Consider the following 18,319-nt stretch of genomic DNA (forward strand, 5'->3'; position numbering starts at 1 on the left):
ACTACAGCCAATCACCACCGAGATCAGAGTGCTGCCTTCATGGTCCCCTAAGAAACACGCCAGTGAGGCTCTGCTGGTCCCGCACCACCCCCAACTTCAGCTGGTCTTTCAGAAAGAATCTATTTTTTTTTATTTGGCAACACAAAACTTAACCAGAATCAAATGTCTTTAAAAGAGTCTCTCGATAAAATGAAACAACTGAGCTCAAACGTTTGGACAAAATTACACATTTTAGTCTTATCAGTTAAAATATATCGGGTATTTGAGCCACAACTTTGAAACTGCATTCGTCAGATGATTCACAAAAAATAATTAGAATTCAAATATGTATGTCCAACTTTTTCTTGTTGTTAATCATCTTTGTAAAACCATGCCAATAAACAGGTCGGAAGTCTTGTAGATTTTGATGGGTTTTTTTTTCGTAACTGAACGCTTTCAAAACAGAGGAGCAGTTAAGGATGATCAGCCTCTTTGGTTGACCTCCGACCTTCGGCTGGACTGCTGCATCTACCAGGATGTTACACTACAAATCCCAGGGACCAGCAGTCTCAGGTCAGTCAGGACATCCTCCACTTCACTGCTTTGGTAGCTCATATCCACATTTTAACCTTTTGATAATTTTTCTTTCTTTTACTGGCTTTCTTAGAAAATGACTGAAATTTAGACAATTTTCCAACAAAAAGATAACATTTATTAATTAAAATATTGTGTTGATCTGATACAAACGCAACAGATTTATTTTTGTGATGTTTGGTGACCCAGCAAAGACACGCACCTGCTGGGCTGCAGAGACCACCCTAAGCGTCTCCTCTGACGTCGTCATCAAATCACATCGTCTCCGCGTGTGAAACAACCTCCAAATATTCTGAATCTCAGTCATTTTACAAGAAGTTGCACGTTTGTCAAAGTCACACCCGCGAGTCTGGATCAGAACCATTACAAGGAGCTCCACAGAACTATTGCAGCGGCCAATGTGTTGACACCTGATGTAATTAATCAAACCTGTTTGTGGGCGTGTCCATGGCTGAAGCACCTGTTGCCGAGGTTTATCAGTTGTCATGGAAATGCTGCTGTAGTCAGGTTGGAAATGAAAAAACTCATTTTCTGACCACCTTCAATGTAACATGGCTCCATTTTCAGAAGCAGATAAACCCTTCATGATGATGTCGCACACACCTGCAATCAGAGAGATCCACACACGGTTTGGAGCCGGTCCTGAACCCAGACCCGGACCTAGAGGAGCTGGGTGGAGGATCGGGGGGCTGTCCTGGTGCATCTCCCAGGCCCCAGCGTCCACCATGCTGCGGTGCGGCGAGCAGACTACAAGGAGCAGGGCAAGCCAATGAGGTGTCAGGTGACCCAGGTTGGGTTACTCCTGGTTCCCGAGGGGACGGGGGTGTGAGTTTCCAGTCCTCAGGTTTCGACACACAAACACAAGTTAAAGAGGTTATGGGGACTATCAACACAACCCCCAATCGGTGATGTCACGGAAAAAGATGGTGCCCACAGGACGTGCAGGAGAGTCCAACCAGGTCTGTTTGTGTTGAAAGTGGAATCAGACAGAGATATGGCGCCTGTTTTTGATCTTTATTGATTCATTTGTTGATGATTACACTTGAAAGAAAAAAACCCTGAGAGACAGAAGCTGAGGGTCGGCCATGTTGGAGCAGCTGGTGTGTGCGCGTGCGTCTACAGGTTGGGGTTGACGGCTCCTGACCCTTGACACTCAATGATGTACGTGACGTGGCTGCTCAGTTCATCCTCAGACTTCGTTATTGAGAATTTTGCCTGAAAAAAAGAGAAACTTTATTGAGAGTAGAGGTTCAGAGAGCAAACATTCTTTTGTTCATTCTTTCCTTAACAGTCTTCAAATGAATCTGAAGTGGTTGGAGAGGCTGTTTCCTGTGTCTGGACCTGAGTCAGCTGCTCTGCCATGTGGATCGCCGTCTGCGTGTGCAGCGTCACGGCGCCGGTTCGAAGCCGGGACGTTCCCTTTGCCAGTGCCATGAAGATGATGAGCTGAGGAGCAAGAGGTTGTCCCAGAGGTCAATGTCAGCAGGGAGATCAGCTGCTGCTAAACAAACGCTCCTGAGCCCCAACAGATGATGGTTGGAGGGAGACCAGCTGACCCACCTGATCCTGCAGGAACTCGTCCACACAGCCGTTGTGTCTGATGTTCCTCAGCAACATCTCAGCCGCCTCGATGCCCACCTTGTCTGCATACACACCTGAAAAACACACGTACACGCGTCCACCAGAGGACCAACACCTCCACCTGTTTTACAGCAGTGGCCCCACTGACCCTTGTCATGGACAGAGGACGACCTCAGCAAGTGTTACGGGGACTGGAAGGTTACCATCGGCCTCCTAAACCCAACACTGCCCACTGCTGGGTGACATTTGAGTGCTGATGTCTGAGTAATTTGTGGTACAGCAGTTGTTTAGCTCCTCCTCCATGTCAAAAAAACACAATCATGCATCAACAGTTTTGTCTTTAATAACTGTGCCAGGGACAAGCATCAAAGAGTTGATCAGGTTTCATCACCATGGCAACACCAGGTGTGACACCTGCCAGACAAATGATTTCGTCCTCAGTGAGCTCATGATATCAGAGGACTACTGCTCCCATCACACTTCGGTTGTCAGCAATATATTTTACATCACTTATTGTTTTACGGTCCTGTCAACCCAAATCTCCTGTTGCCATGGAGATAGACCATTACCTGGAGGACGAGCAGGAGGTGACCACGGACACATGATGAACCTCACCTTTCTTCCCAAGAGCCGAACCAGCAAACAGACATCCTGTAGACGACTCGGCGATGATGCTGAAACACACACACACACACACACACACACCCCTCTATCAAGGTTCTGACCACCAGCATCTTGTCAAGCTCAGTGATGCGTTCACAGACTTCACCGTTGTACAAAGTGTATGAGTTGGTGACGAGTCAACGACTGCTGGACTTTGCTCAGAAGGGATTCCTCACCAACTCCAGTTCTCCGTCTCTGACTGAGGTACATGAGGCCTTAAAGAACCCTCCTGGTAGAACTATTCTGTCACTCAATGGCTCTGTAGTGGAACCTTTGAGTCAGGTGGTTGATTCCTACATGGCAGACACGTGAGATATGGGAGCTCGTACACTCTTATTCCTCTGGAGGGCGCCAGTGAGGCTCTCTCGTTTCTTCTTCGGCCTCACAGTCCAGCTGGGACGACGCCACCAGCTGCCTTGTGTGTCACATGCATGTTTCAGGCGTGAGAATGATGTGAATGCAGCAAACACGTGACCTTGGCTTTCAGACCTGCAGTGTAGTGCAGCATGAAAGCAGCAGTGATGTCACTTGGTGGGCGGGGCTTACATGATGCCATTGCCGTTTCCATAAGCTTTTTCCTTCTCCTGCAACGGTTGGATGTTGATGTAGAGCTCTTTGATTTCTTTCCTGATGGTACGGACGGCGGCGGCAGACATGTCCTTCGCCAACTGAAGACAAAGAGCAGCCAGCATGAGGTGACATCAAAGCATCTCCATCATTAACCCTCGCACTCACTGGAACTCCCTGTCCCATGTTAACTGACTGACCTTAAAATAAACTGGTGCATCTCCATGGAAATAACTCAATCGTGACGAGCCACGCCCTCACCTCGGAGTGCTGTGGTGCTGCACCGTTTGGGGGTGAACACAAACGCACCATTCATTTCTTCACTCATCACTAGCTGACACACTGGTGTGTGTGTGTGTGTGTGTCGTTCTCCACATCACAAAGCAGCAACCAGTTACCTCCCTTTCAGAGCTGATCAGCAGGATCAGCATATTTAGCTTGAAGCTAATGGCGACTGACGGCTACCGGCCGCCCACGTGCCCACTAACGTGTGTTTACCGACCCTCCAGGTCGCCGCCGCTCTGATCCAGGTTCCCTGCAGGCGTATGACACCTGAGATGAAATTAACTAGATCACTTCTGGCTCAGCCTGCAGTGAATCAGCAGGTAGGTCTCACTGCAACAGCTGCTTCCACTCGCCACCAAACCTGAAGGAAATGGACGACGCGTGCGCCAGGTAGAGAGGTGAGCTGATGTCAGTCTGACAGCTTCACAGGCAGCCGGGGATTCTGGTGTTCAGAGGGTTCAACATCCCAAGAATCACCCACAGCCGTCTCGGCTGAGGAGGTCGGCTGCCATGTTGGTGTGCAGCGGCTCTGTGAGTGAACTTTACTTTGAAAGGCAAGACGCCAGCCACGAACGCTCGGCCATGGATTTTCGTTATGGTTCCTCGCTCCATCATGGTGATGGGCTGCAGCTCTCTGACTGGACTCACCGTCACCATCACCTCACCCCCCCCTTTAGGGTAGAAGCCCCTGAAACACACACACAAACAATAAAGTTAAACATGCATCACAATCCCTTTAGGGAACACGGCTACTGACCTCATTCTGATGTCACAGTCAAAATGGACCCCAAACTTCTCCACAATGGGTTTGAAGACCTGATGAGGAGGAAGAGTTCACAGGTTCAACACTGTGGTTGCCCATGACAACCACCAGATCTCCCTTGTGTGTGGGGGGTGTACCTTAACTGTGTAGTCAATCTGAGGCGCCATTTCAGCGTTGGTTCCTCCCTTCAGGCAGAGCTGTGAGGAGGCATCGGCATAGAGAGCACAAGGGAGGGCAACCTGGAGGAGCAGACACACACTCCTGACACACGCACACACACACACACACACACGGTTTAAAACAGTATCCTGACAACAACATAAATGATGTGATCCATGGACAGGAGTGAAATGGGGGCCCTCTAGGACCTGCTGGGCCCTCTAGGACCTGCTGGGCCCTCTAGGACCTGCTGGGCCCTCTAGGACCTGCTGGGCCCTCTAGGACCTGCTGGGCCCTCTAGGACCTGCTGGGCCCTCTAGGACCTGCTGGGCCCTCTAGCAGACTTGGCAACCCCCTGATGCTATGAGCTGTGAGGACTCACCCTGCCGTCTGAGTGTCCGCCGTGTGGGTTCCTCCCTGGATCTTTCCAGGCCTCAGACTGATGTCAGTGGAGCTGATGCTGGCGCCCTGCATGCTACCAGAGCACAGATCTGAGACCAGCTGCAACCCGCTCAGGTGCTGCGGTCTAAGCACACGCACGCACACACGCACAGACACACACGGGAGAGAGTACACTTTCACCGAATGTCACAACTGTATTTGTTTGATGATTGTGTGTGTGTGTGTGTGTGTGTGTGTGTGTGGGGGGGGGGGGTTATACACTGCTGCATCACTTCTGTCTCCATAGCTACACAGGAGGGATGTGACCGACTCGAGTATCGCAGGACTCTGGATGGAGTCCGTTCACTGCCCTCAGCACCTGTGCCAACGCGGATGGCATGAATAGGCTAACGTTAGCCTGCTAGCCTGGAGGCGCTGACTCACCTGAGTCCAGGTGCGCTTCTGCCGGCTCGGATTTGGGAGATTTTGATGGGGGACCCGGTGATACAGCTGAGCGCCGCGGAGACTCTCAGGATCTGTCCGCCCTACAGGGAAGCGACACCGGGGAGACACAACCGACAGCTGTGAGCTGAGAGCGCCGGCTGGCTGCTAGCCTGCTGCTAGCATGGCTAGCCTGTTGCTAGCCTGCTAGCAGCGCAACACGCAGCGCTCGCGACCTGCTCCGGGGTCTAGTGTGCCGCTACTCACGCCCTCCATCACGCTGCCGTCCAGCTCCACCGCCGCGGCTTCCATCTTCTCTCCTCTCGGGACGTGGCGGGAACTCCTCCTGCGCGTGGCGTCGCTGCCGCTGCCGGCACTTTGTTTGTGATTCTTCTTCGTCCACCACTTCGCCGATTGAATCAAGCGGAACATCCGCAGCCACTTCCTGGGATTTTCAAAGTAAAGTTCCTAGAAAACCTAGAAAAGATATAAAATGTTGCTTCAGAAATTATGAGTAAGAAAGTTTTATTAGCGTTTGTCGAAGCTCCGATCGTGATCGGGTTTAACAGATGTGATCAGATGCAACAGGTGTGACAGATGGGAAGAGGTAGGACAGGTGTGATTAGGTGTGACAAGTAGGACAGGTGTGCTCAGGTGTGATCAGGTGCGACAGGTGTGATCAGGTGCGACAGGTGTGATCAGGTGCGACAGGTGTGATCAGGTGCGACAGGTAAGCTCATGAGATTCGATGTTTAAGTTTGAGTTGCGCTTCCCTGAGCCGATGTGGGGCTCCTCGTGTCATCGTGGTAAGCAGGTACGCCCCCCCCCCCCCCCCCCCCGCCCCCCGGTACTGTAACCCGTGACACGTCTGCCGCCTTTCTTGCTGTGAAAAAGACGGAGGTCACGTGAAGAACAGCGACACGGAAGCATTTTGGTTTCCACAATAAAAGATACGAGTATACGTTCAGAACACATTTCACGTGCGTCTGTTCCGCGTACCTCGTGATGACAGTTGTCTTCAATGAGATAGAGTTACTACTACTTTTACTTTGGTAGTATAAATATAAAAAAGGCTGCCGTTGTTGCCCTGGTGGCCGCTGGGTGGCAGCGTGGCAAAGATAATGACCCCTGCGTCACGTCTCCTGGATCAGCGTGATGATTGGTTACTGCCAGGGGCGTGCAGCTGTGACGTTGTAGAGAAAGAATGGCGGCGGTCACCAGAGGCTCCTTCGCTGTGTTCCGACGACTGGTGAGAAACACGCAGACATGACGGTTACACTCGAACATCAGTCGGATTGAACGCGGTTAGCGTACCCCTGCGGTCGAGCTGACGTCACCGGCAGTACCACGCGTGAGCTTTTTAACCGCTCCTGACGATGCTAATGCTAGTGCTTGTCTGACAGACCCTGCTGAGGCCCCCTCCTATCCCGGGGCGCCCGTCCAGTGCTGGGACGCTAATTGTTGAAACACATGGCGCGTCTTCGGTCCTCCTCCCGCGCCTCCACTCACCACGAACAGTGAGGTTCTACGGACATCCCCGGAACCTCCACCCTCAGTACTTCTTGTTATGATGACATTGTCATTATTGGCCATTTTCATGTGTTGATCCGAGCTCCGAACATCTGTTCATGTCACCGAGTCTTCAGTCCAATTAGCCTGTTGAGGAGCCATCAGTCAGAGGTTCTCCGGGTTGAGGTGGAGCTTCTGGTGGTCGGGGCTCTTCCACTCACAGTTGAGGTCCCACGCACGGCGTTATTTCTCTCACATAAACCGCGCCTGCGCACAGAAGCTGCAACAAAGTCAATCCTGGATAAACGAAGACGTCTGCAGAAGAGCAGAAAGAAACAAAGAAGCAATTAAATGGGTTCTTGGTGGTGGCCCGGTGAGGCTCGATGGGCCAGTGAGGTTCAATGGCCCGGTGAGGCCGAGTGACCAACAGCGGCCGTCGTGATTCGCCACATGTGATGACGAGTCGTGTGGAAGTGGCGATTGATATTCAGTTAGATGTTTTAAACATGGACCTACAGGTGTAACTCTTGCTTTCTCCTCCAGTTGCTCAGCCTTCCACTGCGCTGACTTCAGACATGTTTGCCTCCTTTTTTACTGAAAAGGTTGCTGCAATCAGCAACCAGTTCTCTGAGCCTGACCAGTCCAGTCAGCACCAACCTGCCACTGCTGCTTCACTCTTCTCCTTTGCTCCCCTGAGCCAAGATGAAGTCTCCAGACTTCTCCTGAGCTCAAAACCTACAACTTGTCCTCTCGATCCAATACCCACCAGCATCCTGCAGACCATTTTGCCCACTATCAAACCTGCAGTCACACACATTGTCAATTCCTCCCTGGAAACTGGCATTTTCCCTGCTACTTTTAAGCAGGAGGTCACCCCACTGCTCAAAAAGCCTCATCTCAACCCCGCCCAGGTTGAAAACTACAGGCCAGTATCACGTCTGCCATTCCTGTCAAAAATACTGGAGCGCTCAGTATTTAACCAGGTCTCTGAACATCTGTGGAACAACAACCTACTTGACTCTTTTCAGTCTGGCTTCAGGTGTGACCACTCCACTGAGACTGCACTCCTGTCAGTCCCTGAGTCACTGAGACGAGCTCGAGCTGCTGGTCAGTGCTCTGTCCTACTTCTGCTGGACCTGTCTGCTGCCTTCGACACGGTGAACCATCACATTCTCCTCTCCACACTCTCTGAGCTCGGCATATCTGGTTCTGCCTTGTTGTGGTTCAAGTCCTACCTCACAGGCAGATCCTTCAGAGTGTCATGGCGAGGAAAGGTGTCTAGGTCACATGGCCTATCGACTGGGGTACCTCAGGGGTCAGTGCTTGGTCCCCTTCTCTTCTCTCTGTACACCACCTCACTTGGTGCAGTGATCCGCTCCCATGGCTTCTCCTACCACTGTTATGCTGACGACACTCAGCTTCTCCTCTCTTTCCCACCTGATGACAGAACGGTCTCAGATCGTATATCAGCGTGTCCGGCTGATATCTTCACATGGATGGAGGAACGCCACCTTCAACTGAATCTCTCTAAGACTGAACTTATGGTCTTTCCAGCTTGTCCATCTGTTCAGCCTCAGGTCAGTGTCCAACTTGACTCGAGCCTACTTGTGCCAACAAACTCAGCCAGAAACCTGGGTGTCATGATTGATGACCAGCTGACCTTTAAGGTTCATGTGGCCTCAGTTTCTCGGTCTTGCCGTTATGCCCTCTACAACATCAGGAAGATCAGACCCCTCCTGACCCAACAGACCACACAGATTCTGGTTCAGGCTCTTGTCATCTCACGCATTGACTACTGCAACTCTCTTCTGGCAGGCCTCCCTGCAGGCTCATTCAAGCCTCTGCAGATGATCCAGAATGCAGCAGCACGTCTGGTCTTCAACCAGCCCAAAAGGGTACATGTCACCCCGCTGCTGGTTTCTCTTCACTGGCTTCCAGTGGCAGCCAGGATCAAATTCAAGGCACTTCTCTTGGCTCACAAAACAATCCCAAGAACGGCTCCAGCCTACCTGGAATCCCTGATCCAGGTCTACTCTCCTTCTCGCCCACTACGCTCTGCATGCCAAAGACGCCTGGTGCTTCCAGCCCAGCGCTGCTCCAAATCTCTAGCCAGACTCTTCTCTTCTGTTGTTCCCAAATGGTGGAACCAACTACCGAACTCTGTGCGTTCTGCTGAGTCCCTTTCTACTTTTAAGAGACAATTGAAGACTCAATTGTTCAGAGAGCACCGAGGCACTGAACCTGACTCTGCTCCTCTTTGGGGTAGAATCAGTCAGAGGGTCCAAGACCCAGCACTTAGTGACTATGTAGCACTAACTGGGTTGTGTGATGTTGTATGTTTGTCAAAAAAAAAAGGGGGGGGGGGGGGGCGACACTTCTTCTGCCACTAGATGGCAGTACCTGTGACCAAATCACAACTGAAGCACTTTTGCGCTACTATGGGTTTTTCCTTAATTAAGTCTGAATTCTTGCTTGTTTGTACGTCGTTTTGGACAAAAGCGTCTGCTAAATGAAACTGTAGAATTGTAGAATGTCACCACGACCACGCATCTGCGTCCCTGTGCCATTGGTCGTCTTCGACCACTGGTCACCAGAGAGCCTGGCGGGCTGTGGGATGGTCAGGCTCTGTGTTGACCCGTGTGTGTCCTGTCTCCTGCCAGGTGAGTCAGCAGTACCGCCGCCGATGTTTCCAGCCTCAGAGCGTCCTGTGCAACAGGAGCCTGCAGTCGCTCCCCTTGAGGTGGGACAGGAAGCTGCAGATGTCCAGCACGAGGATGCTGCTCACAAGCACAGGTGAGTCCCCAAGCCTCCAGAACCCGTCAGACCTGTACCAGAACTTCTTCGTGTTCCTCAGTGACACCATGTGATCCAGCATCACCATCACACAAACTCTCAACCAGGCAGACGCGGCCCACAAACACCAACACCCAGTAAATACCTGGAATTTGAGGTCATTGTTCTTTTTCGCCATTGTCCCGACTGACAAACGGTGGTTAATCATCACATCCAGGTGTGAATGTGCTCGCACGTGTGTCTGTGCTGCCAACTGCTGAGTCATGAGTTTCTCTCGTTTTCTAGTCACCTTCTCCTCATTGAGTTCACGCCATTTCGTTCAGAAGTACAGGAACGTTCTTCTTCATCAGTTCCTTCAAGGTCACCAGGTCATTGATGATGTCAATCTTGTCTTCTCCTGTAGCGAGTCGAGGACCCATTGTCCAGTTCAAACTGTCCGACATCGGAGAGGGAATCATGGAAGTCACTGTCAAGGAGTGGTACGTGCAAGACCACCCCTATTGCAGAGACCGCCGCGCTTACACGGGACAACTGTCACACTTACACGGGCACGCCATGCTTACACGGGATGACCACTGCTAACAAGGAGACCATCAAGCGCACACACACACACACACCGCTGCGCCTACATGCAGGGACCACCGCGTGCGTCTCCTACCTGTTCCGTCTGCCTCCTCGTGTTCTAAGGGTTCTTGGCGGTTTGTCTCCCAGGTACGTCAAGGAGGGGGATAAAGTCTCTCAGTTTGACAGCATCTGTGAGGTTCAGAGCGACAAGGCGTCCGTCACCATTACCAGCCGCTATGATGGCATCATCCGAAAGCTCTACTACGACGTAGATGCCATCGCCCTGGTGGGCAAACCGCTGGTGGACATTGAGACAGAGTCCAGTACAGGTGGGGTCCAGCACTGAGGCGTCACACCTGAACATGCGGCGTGTTTAGATTGACTTTGACCTTTGATCTGTGGTGGTTCAGAGCTGATCCAGGAGGAGGACGTGGTGGAGACTCCTGCCATGGCTCGGGAAGAACACACCCACCAGGAGATCAAAGGTCACAAGACCCAGGCCACTCCTGCCGTCCGACGCCTAGCCATGGAGAACAATGTAAGTCTGCCCCAGTCGGTCCAGTGTTCCCAGTTTGTTTAGGTTTAATTTCTCAGTGCGATGACACCTGACCTCTCAGATAAAGCTCAGTGAGGTGGTTGGGACGGGTAAAGATGGACGCATCCTGAAGGAAGACATCCTGAATTTCCTGGCAAAGCAAACAGGGGCCATTTTACCTCCAACGCCCTTCCAGGAGATCCAGACTCCGCCTCCCACCCACACAGCAGCTGCCGCGAGGCCCATCAGCACTCCAGCCGCCCTCAAGCCTCGACCTGCCACGCCCAAAGCTGCAATCACTGGCAAGGACGTCACGGAGCCCCTCAAAGGTCGAAGTTCACCCCAACTGGCAAACAAAAAGATCGAGTTGTTGAGGGTTGACTGTTTGGTGTAGCTGAGGTCTCTGCCTCCGCCTGCAGGGTTCCACAAAGCGATGGTGAGAACCATGATGGCGGCTCTGAAGATCCCTCACTTCGGTTACTGTGATGAGGTCGACCTGAGCTGCCTGGTGGCTCTGAGAGCCGACCTGAAGCCAGTCACTGAAGGTCGCGGGGTCAAGCTGAGCTACATGCCCTTCTTCATCAAGGTGTGGGGCTGGAGGGTTCGTGCTGGGTGATGGGAATGCGGGCGTGGATGTTGATGCTGTGCTCTCATTGGTTCAGGCTGCCTCGCTCAGTCTTCTCCACTTCCCGATCCTCAACGCCTCGCTGGATGACGGCTGCCAGAACATCACCTACAAGGTAACAAGGTGTCGCTGCTGTCACGATTAGATCACATCACGTGGTCGGTCTTGGATTTGACCACCTGCACCATGAACCAGGAGACCCAGGGTCCCAGAGGCGGTTCACTTTTCTGCAGCATACATCACCATGGTAACTGAGGCTGTAGACCTCTGGAGAAGAGAGGTCACCGTGTGTCACCAGACAGTCTGCTGGGACTGAACCAGAACCCTGTGCAGCAGACGTGTCTCATGCTGTTGTCCTGTCCTGCAGGCGTCTCATAACATCGGCGTGGCCATGGACACCAGCCAGGGTCTGCTGGTCCCCAATGTGAAGAATGTGCAGCTGCTCAGCATCTTCGAAATCGCTCAGGAGCTGAACCGCCTGCAGGCGCTGGGTGCCGCCGGTCAGCTGGGAACCGCAGACCTGAACGGTGGAACCTTCAGCCTGTCCAACATCGGCTCGGTTAGTTGGGGGGGCGCAATTTGACAGCAGCAGTGTGTGTGTGTGTGTGTGTGTCGGAGAGAGTGTGAGTGTGTGTGTGTGTGTGTCGGAGAGAGTGTGTGTGTGTGTGTGTGTGTGTGTGTCGGAGAGAGTGTGAGTGTGTGTGTGTGTGTCGGAGAGAGTGTGAGTGTGTGTGTGTGTGTCGGAGAGAGTGTGAGTGTGTGTGTGTGTGTCGGAGAGAGTGTGAGTGTGTGTGTGTGTGTCGGAGAGAGTGTGAGTGTGTGTGTGTGTGTCGGAGAGAGTGTGAGTGTGTGTGTGTGTGTGTGTGTGTGTCGGAGAGAGTGTGTGTGTGTGTCGGAGAGAGTGTGTGTGTGTGTGTGTGTGTCGGAGAGAGTGTGTGTGTGTGTGTGTCGGAGAGAGTGTGTGTGTGTGTGTGTGTGTCGGAGAGAGTGTGTGTGTGTGTGTGTCGGAGAGAGTGTGTGTGTGTGTCGGAGAGAGTGTGTGTGTGTGTGTGTGTCGGAGAGAGTGTGTGTGTGTGTCGGAGAGAGTGTGTGTGTGTGTCGGAGAGAGTGTGTGTGTGTGTGTGTCGGAGAGAGTGTGTGTGTGTGTGTCGGAGAGAGTGTGTGTGTGTGTCGGAGAGAGTGTGTGTGTGTGTGTCGGAGAGAGTGTGTGTGTGTGTGTCGGAGAGAGTGTGTGTGTGTGTGTCGGAGAGAGTGTGTGTGTGTGTGTCGGAGAGAGTGTGTGTGTGTGTGTGTCGGAGAGAGTGTGTGTGTGTGTCGGAGAGAGTGTGTGTGTGTGTCGGAGAGAGTGTGTGTGTGTGTCGGAGAGAGTGTGTGTGTGTGTCGGAGAGAGTGTGTGTGTGTGTGTCGGAGAGTGTGTGTGTGTGTGTGTGTGTGTCGGAGAGTGTGTGTGTGTGTGTGTGTGTGTCGGAGAGTGTGTGTGTGTGTGTGTGTGTGTGTCGGAGAGTGTGTGTGTGTGTGTGTGTGTGTGTGTCGGAGAGAGTGTGTGTGTGTGTGTGTCGGAGAGAGTGTGTGTGTGTGTGTGTCGGAGAGAGTGTGTGTGTGTGTGTGTCGGAGAGAGTGTGTGTGTGTGTCGGAGAGAGTGTGTGTGTGTGTCGGAGAGAGTGTGTGTGTGTGTCGGAGAGAGTGTGTGTGTGTGTCGGAGAGAGTGTGTGTCGGAGAGTGTGTGTGTGTGTGTGTGTCGGAGAGTGTGTGTGTGTGTGTGTGTGTGTGTGTCGGAGAGAGTGTGTGTGTGTGTGTGTGTGTGTGTCGGAGAGAGTGTGTGTGTGTGTGTGTGTGTGTCGGAGAGTGTGTGTGTGTGTGTGTGTGTGTGTCGGAGAGTGTGTGTGTGTGTGTCGGAGAGAGTGTGTGTGTGTGTCGGAGAGAGTGTGTGTGTGTGTCGGAGAGAGTGTGTGTGTGTGTCGGAGAGAGTGTGTGTGTGTGTCGGAGAGAGTGTGTGTGTGTGTGTCGGAGAGAGTGTGAGTGTGTGTGTGTGTGTGTGTGTGTGTGTCGGAGAGAGTGTGTGTGTGTGTCGGAGAGAGTGTGTGTGTGTGTGTGTGTCGGAGAGAGTGTGTGTGTGTGTCGGAGAGAGTGTGTGTGTGTGTGTGTGTCGGAGAGAGTGTGTGTGTGTGTGTCGGAGAGAGTGTGTGTGTGTGTGTCGGAGAGAGTGTGTGTGTGTGTGTGTCGGAGAGAGTGTGTGTGTGTGTGTGTCGGAGAGAGTGTGTGTGTGTGTGTGTGTGTGTCGGAGAGAGTGTGTGTGTGTGTGTGTGTCGGAGAGAGTGTGTGTGTGTGTGTGTGTCGGAGAGAGTGTGTGTGTGTGTCGGAGAGAGTGTGTGTGTGTGTCGGAGAGAGTGTGTGTGTGTGTCGGAGAGAGTGTGTGTGTGTGTCGGAGAGAGTGTGTGTGTGTGTCGGAGAGAGTGTGTGTGTGTGTGTCGGAGAGAGTGTGTGTGTGTGTCGGAGAGTGTGTGTGTGTGTGTGTCGGAGAGAGTGTGTGTGTGTGTCGGAGAGAGTGTGTGTGTGTGCGTGTGTGTGTGTGTGTGTCGGAGAGTGTGTGTGTGTGTGTCGGAGAGTGTGTGCGTGTGTGTGTGTGTCGGAGAGTGTGTGCGTGCGTGTGTGTGTGTGTCGGAGAGTGTGTGCGTGCGTGTGTGTGTGTGTCGGAGAGTGTGTGCGTGCGTGTGTGTGTGTGTCGGAGAGTGTGTGCGTGCGTGTGTGTGTGTGTCGGAGAGTGTGTGCGTGCGTGTGTGTGTGTGTCGGAGAGTGTGTGCGTGCGTGTGTGTGTGTGTCGGAGAGTGTGTGCGTGTGTGTGTGTGTGTGTCGGAGAGTGTGTGCGTGTGTGTGTGTGTGTGTCGGAGAGAGTGTGTGTGTGTGTGTGTGTGTCGGAGAGAGTGTGTGTGTGTGTGTGTGTCGGAGAGTGTGTGTGTGTGTGTGTCGGAGAGAGTGTGTGTGTGTGTCGGAGAGAGTGTGTGTGTGTGTCGGAGAGAGTGTGTGTGTGTGTCGGAGAGAGTGTGTGTGTGTGTGTCGGAGAGAGTGTGTGTGTGTGTGTCGGAGAGAGTGTGTGTGTGTGTGTGTCGGAGAGAGTGTGTGTGTGTGTGTGTCGGAGAGAGTGTGTGTGTGTGTGTGTCGGAGAGAGTGTGTGTGTGTGTGTGTCGGAGAGAGTGTGTGTGTGTGTGTGTCGGAGAGAGTGTGTGTGTGTGTGTGTCGGAGAGAGTGTGTGTGTGTGTGTGTCGGAGAGAGTGTGTGTGTGTGTGTGTCGGAGAGAGTGTGTGTGTGTGTGTGTGTGTCGGAGAGAGTGTGTGTGTGTGTGTGTCGGAGAGAGTGTGTGTGTGTGTCGGAGAGAGTGTGTGTCGGAGAGTGTGTGTGTCGGAGAGAGTGTGTGTCGGAGAGTGTGTGTGTGTGTGTCGGAGAGTGTGTGTGTGTGTGTCGGAGAGTGTGTGCGTGTGTGTGTGTGTCGGAGAGTGTGTGCGTGCGTGTGTGTGTGTGTCGGAGAGTGTGTGCGTGCGTGTGTGTGTGTGTCGGAGAGAGTGTGTGTGTGTGTGTCGGAGAGAGTGTGTGTGTGTGTGTCGGAGAGAGTGTGTGTGTGTGTGTCGGAGAGAGTGTGTGTGTGTGTGTGTGTGTCGGAGAGAGTGTGTGTGTGTGTGTCGGAGAGAGTGTGTGTGTGTGTGTCGGAGAGTGTGTGTGTGTGTGTGTGTCGGAGAGTGTGTGTGTGTGTGTGTGTGTCGGAGAGTGTGTGTGTGTGTGTGTGTCGGAGAGAGTGTGTGTGCGTGTGTGTGTGTGTGTGTCGGAGAGAGTGTGTGTGCGTGTGTGTGTGTGTGTGTCGGAGAGTGTGTGCGTGTGTGTCGGAGAGTGTGTGCGTGTGTGTCGGAGAGTGTGTGCGTGTGTGTGTGTCGGAGAGAGTGTGTGTGTGTGTGTGTGTCGGAGAGAGTGTGTGTGTGTCGGAGAGAGTGTGTGTGTGTCGGAGAGAGTGTGTGTGTGTGTGTGTGTGTGTGTGTGTGTGTGTGTGTGTGTCGGAGAGAGTGTGTGTGTGTGTGTGTCGGAGAGAGTGTGTGTGTGTGTGTGTCGGAGAGAGTGTGTGTGTGTGTGTGTCGGAGAGAGTGTGTGTGTGTGTGTGTCGGAGAGAGTGTGTGTGTGTGTGTGTCGGAGAGAGTGTGTGTGTGTGTGTGTCGGAGAGAGTGTGTGTGAGATTCTGCAGCCTAAGAAAACGTCTTGAAAATGTGACGATTGATTGAAACTCCACATTCCCTCTAAACTCACAAGGTCGGTTTGGTTTGTGCCGCCGACTCAGCAGAACCCTGATTGACCCTCAATCACTCGACGATATCGACCGCTCAGACACAGTAACCTGGAGGTGTGCGACCTCCCTCTGCTCCGGCGTGGAGCCGCGTCGTCACGTTAATGTTATGAAAATAATGAATCACAGTTCACACAACAGCGTTCTACTGTCCTCCAGGAGAACGTAGAGGTTCTTGACGGCAGCTGATGAGTCTGTGTTTGTGTGACTCAGATCGGAGGGACGTACGCCAAGCCGGTCATTCTTCCTCCAGAGGTTGCCATCGGAGCACTGGGGAAAATCCAGGTAAGTTTCTCCTGCAGCTTTCTGAGGTTTGTGTTCCTGCTACTTGTAGTCACATGACTTACATAATGGAACACTGGAACAGCTGGTAAAGAGGCGGGGTTCTCCTGCTGTCATTTACTCAAGCTCCGCCCACTTAGCTGTGTGATGCTAATGTGAACAGAGTTGCTAGCCAAATGCAGTGTTTCGTCTTTTTATTTTCTCTTACATCTCGTCTTCTTTATTGCGCCACCAGATTCTGCCGCGGTTCGATGCCAGTGGTCAGGTGATCCGTGCTCACATCATGAAGGTCAGTTGGTCGGCGGATCATCGCATCATCGACGGTGCCACCATGTGTCGCTTCTCCAACCTGTGGAGGGAATACCTGGAGAACCCGGCTGGCATGGTGCTGGACCTCAAGTAGATATTTCCCATCAGCCCTGGCGAGACCTGCCCCTCCCCCCCTTGCCGCCATCGCGGTGTCTTTCTATCAGAGGCCTTCACTTGCTGTCGTTTCCTTGTTGCCTTTCAGCAGGGTGGAGAGGGAAGGAGGCGGGATCTAGCTTGTCAATCATGTTGTTCCTATGAGAAGTTTTGAGTGTGGTGGATCGTTTCCATGGAAACCAACTGGAAGTGGAAGGTCCATCATGTACCTCTGTTTCGTATCACATGATGAGCAGCTGAAGGTCATGTGATGGACCTTCAGATGACACTTCTTGACATGAAAATTGAACGATGACTCAATGCTGTTTTTGCAGTTGAACTGATCTTGGCGCCTTGAACACACAAGCTGAGGTGATGTCGCCTGTCTCGACACACCAACTCTAATCCAGCGCCACTCACCAGACACGCCCACTCTAATCCAGCGCCACTCACCAGACACGCCCACAGCAAACTACCTTGGTGGAGCATTTGTTGATTTAACTGTGACAAACAGGTCAAAATGATGTCAGAGTAACGGAATCATGATGCAGATTTGAACAAACATGCGTTCATGATTGATCAGTCTGTCGCCGTGACGACAAGCGAACAGTCCCTAATTCTGGTTTGCTCGTGGTTTCTGGAGAGATTTGACAACAGGAAGTTTAACACAGGGTCATGAAATTCCGTTTTTCCATGCGGGGCTTGTGAAGGTGACGGTGAGATCCTGGACCGCTGCTCGGCAGGTTCCAGAGGCAGCTGATGAGGTTCCTTGGTTCTAGTGACCGGTCTGCCTGTGGAACCTCTTCATCAGTTCCACTGCTGCTGTTGCATCACGTTCATATTCATCGTCATCATCGTGGGCGAAAGCCAAGCTCGAGCGTCTCCCATGTTGACCTGTCTCAGAACATCTGTGTTCCACTGTGGGAGCGTAGAGGTTCTGTGCTGGTCCCCCGTAACCTGACACCTGTTAGATGTTCCTACCAAGGCACCAGGAGAGGTCTCTGGCTCTCGTCTTCTTTTTACTGTTCCAGTTCTCAACTGCACTTCTTTCATTCAGTCACTCAGGCAGGTGTTCTCAAAGTGGGGTTCAGGGGCCCTCAGGGACCCTTGGAGTGACCCTCAATCAGACATTCTGAGTGCTGCTGTGTTGAGCTGTGTGTTTGTAGTCCAACAGGAAGTGGTCATCTCCTGGTTCCCCCACCAACAGGAAGTGGTCATCTCCTGGTTCCCCCACCAACAGGAAGTGGTCATCTCCTGGCTCCTCCCCCAGCAGCCAATAGGATCGCTCCATGTGATTGTGGTGATTGAACCAGTAAATCAGCTCTGGTGAACAAAAGTTGATCTTCCAGGTTCAGTTCATCAAGATCATCTTCACTGATGAACCCCTGATGATGCTGGAAGCCTGGATGCTACGTTAGCAGTGCTAAGCTAACATTAGCCGAGGGAGGAGCTACACCAGGGTCACATGACTTGCTGAGGGTCCTGAAGGGGACCCACGCTCCACTTTGAGAGCCCCTGACATCGTGTTGGGACCTTTGAATCATGTGAGCTAATGGATGACAAGGTGACGGGAGGAAGTTTGTGTTCTTCCTGTCAGGTGGCGATCGTCAGCTTCCTCTAACCCTCACCAAACTTGTTCCTGTCACCTGTATAGAGTTTTGTATTTTGGGGAGTTTGAATAAAGTTTAAGGTGTGAAGTGATTTGTTGCCTACCGTGGTACATCCATCATCAATAAACCAGTCGTAGTAATCAATACTGCACGCCACTTCCTGCTACTGGACGGACTCCTGGTTTTGTGTAAAGTTGGAGTTCATCATTCCCAAGTCACGTGACCGTATTGATGGCGAGGAGGCTGGAGCAGAGGCCTGTGT

General features: G+C 52.4%; 2 protein-coding genes across 4 annotated transcripts; one reads left to right on the plus strand and one right to left on the minus strand.

The window, feature by feature from the left end:
- Positions 1 to 1,573: 1,573 nt before the first annotated feature.
- rtca (RNA 3'-terminal phosphate cyclase) lies at positions 1,574 to 6,001 on the minus strand. The gene is made up of 11 exons (XM_086224403.1): positions 5,681 to 6,001; positions 5,417 to 5,517; positions 4,974 to 5,117; positions 4,570 to 4,693; positions 4,427 to 4,485; positions 4,216 to 4,357; positions 3,364 to 3,485; positions 2,770 to 2,828; positions 2,134 to 2,228; positions 1,915 to 2,019; positions 1,574 to 1,788 (listed from the first exon to the last, which is right to left on the minus strand). The coding sequence occupies exons 1-11, from the start codon at positions 5,843 to 5,845 to the stop codon at positions 1,690 to 1,692; spliced, it is 1,215 nt and encodes a 404-aa protein (XP_086080529.1). The 5' UTR covers positions 5,846 to 6,001; the 3' UTR covers positions 1,574 to 1,689.
- Positions 6,002 to 6,033: 32 nt separating this feature from the next.
- dbt (dihydrolipoamide branched chain transacylase E2) lies at positions 6,034 to 18,160 on the plus strand. 3 transcript variants are annotated; one of them, XM_086224401.1, is made up of 11 exons: positions 6,034 to 6,143; positions 9,583 to 9,715; positions 10,119 to 10,194; positions 10,427 to 10,608; positions 10,690 to 10,817; positions 10,897 to 11,143; positions 11,234 to 11,400; positions 11,477 to 11,554; positions 11,807 to 11,998; positions 15,977 to 16,048; positions 16,281 to 18,160. In XM_086224401.1, exons 2-11 carry the CDS (start codon positions 9,682 to 9,684, stop codon positions 16,446 to 16,448), a joined length of 1,344 nt encoding a protein of 447 aa, XP_086080527.1. In that variant the 5' UTR covers positions 6,034 to 6,143; positions 9,583 to 9,681; the 3' UTR covers positions 16,449 to 18,160. The 3 variants fall into 3 exon arrangements, with proteins under 3 accessions (XP_086080527.1, XP_086080526.1, XP_086080528.1); XM_086224400.1 differs by lacking the exon at positions 6,034 to 6,143 and adding an exon at positions 6,507 to 6,662; XM_086224402.1 differs by lacking the exon at positions 6,034 to 6,143 and adding an exon at positions 6,672 to 6,764.
- Positions 18,161 to 18,319: the final 159 nt, after the last annotated feature.

Source organism: Aulostomus chinensis, chromosome 14 (genome assembly GCF_037954235.1).
Source record: "Aulostomus chinensis isolate RoL2024-O1b breed Wild chromosome 14, RoL_Achi_v1.0, whole genome shotgun sequence".
Taxonomy (NCBI): domain Eukaryota; kingdom Metazoa; phylum Chordata; class Actinopteri; order Syngnathiformes; family Aulostomidae; genus Aulostomus; species Aulostomus chinensis.

Bases quoted from the DNA above. Each gene is read 5' to 3' on its own strand.
- rtca (XM_086224403.1), bottom strand. From the start codon at position 5,845: ATGTTCCGCTTGATTCAATCGGCGAAGTGGTGGACGAAGAAGAATCAC. The intron at 4,486-4,569 runs GTACACCCCCCA...CCTCCTCATCAG, and splicing joins AGATTGACTACACAGTTAAG to GTCTTCAAACCCATTGTGGA. The intron at 3,486-4,215 runs GTAAAGTTCACT...CTTTGTCTTCAG, and splicing joins CTGGCGTCTTGCCTTTCAAA to TTGGCGAAGGACATGTCTGC.
- dbt (XM_086224400.1), top strand. From the start codon at position 6,618: ATGGCGGCGGTCACCAGAGGCTCCTTCGCTGTGTTCCGACGACTG. The intron at 10,195-10,426 runs GTACGTGCAAGA...TTTGTCTCCCAG, and splicing joins GAAGTCACTGTCAAGGAGTG to GTACGTCAAGGAGGGGGATA. The intron at 11,555-11,806 runs GTAACAAGGTGT...CCTGTCCTGCAG, and splicing joins GCCAGAACATCACCTACAAG to GCGTCTCATAACATCGGCGT.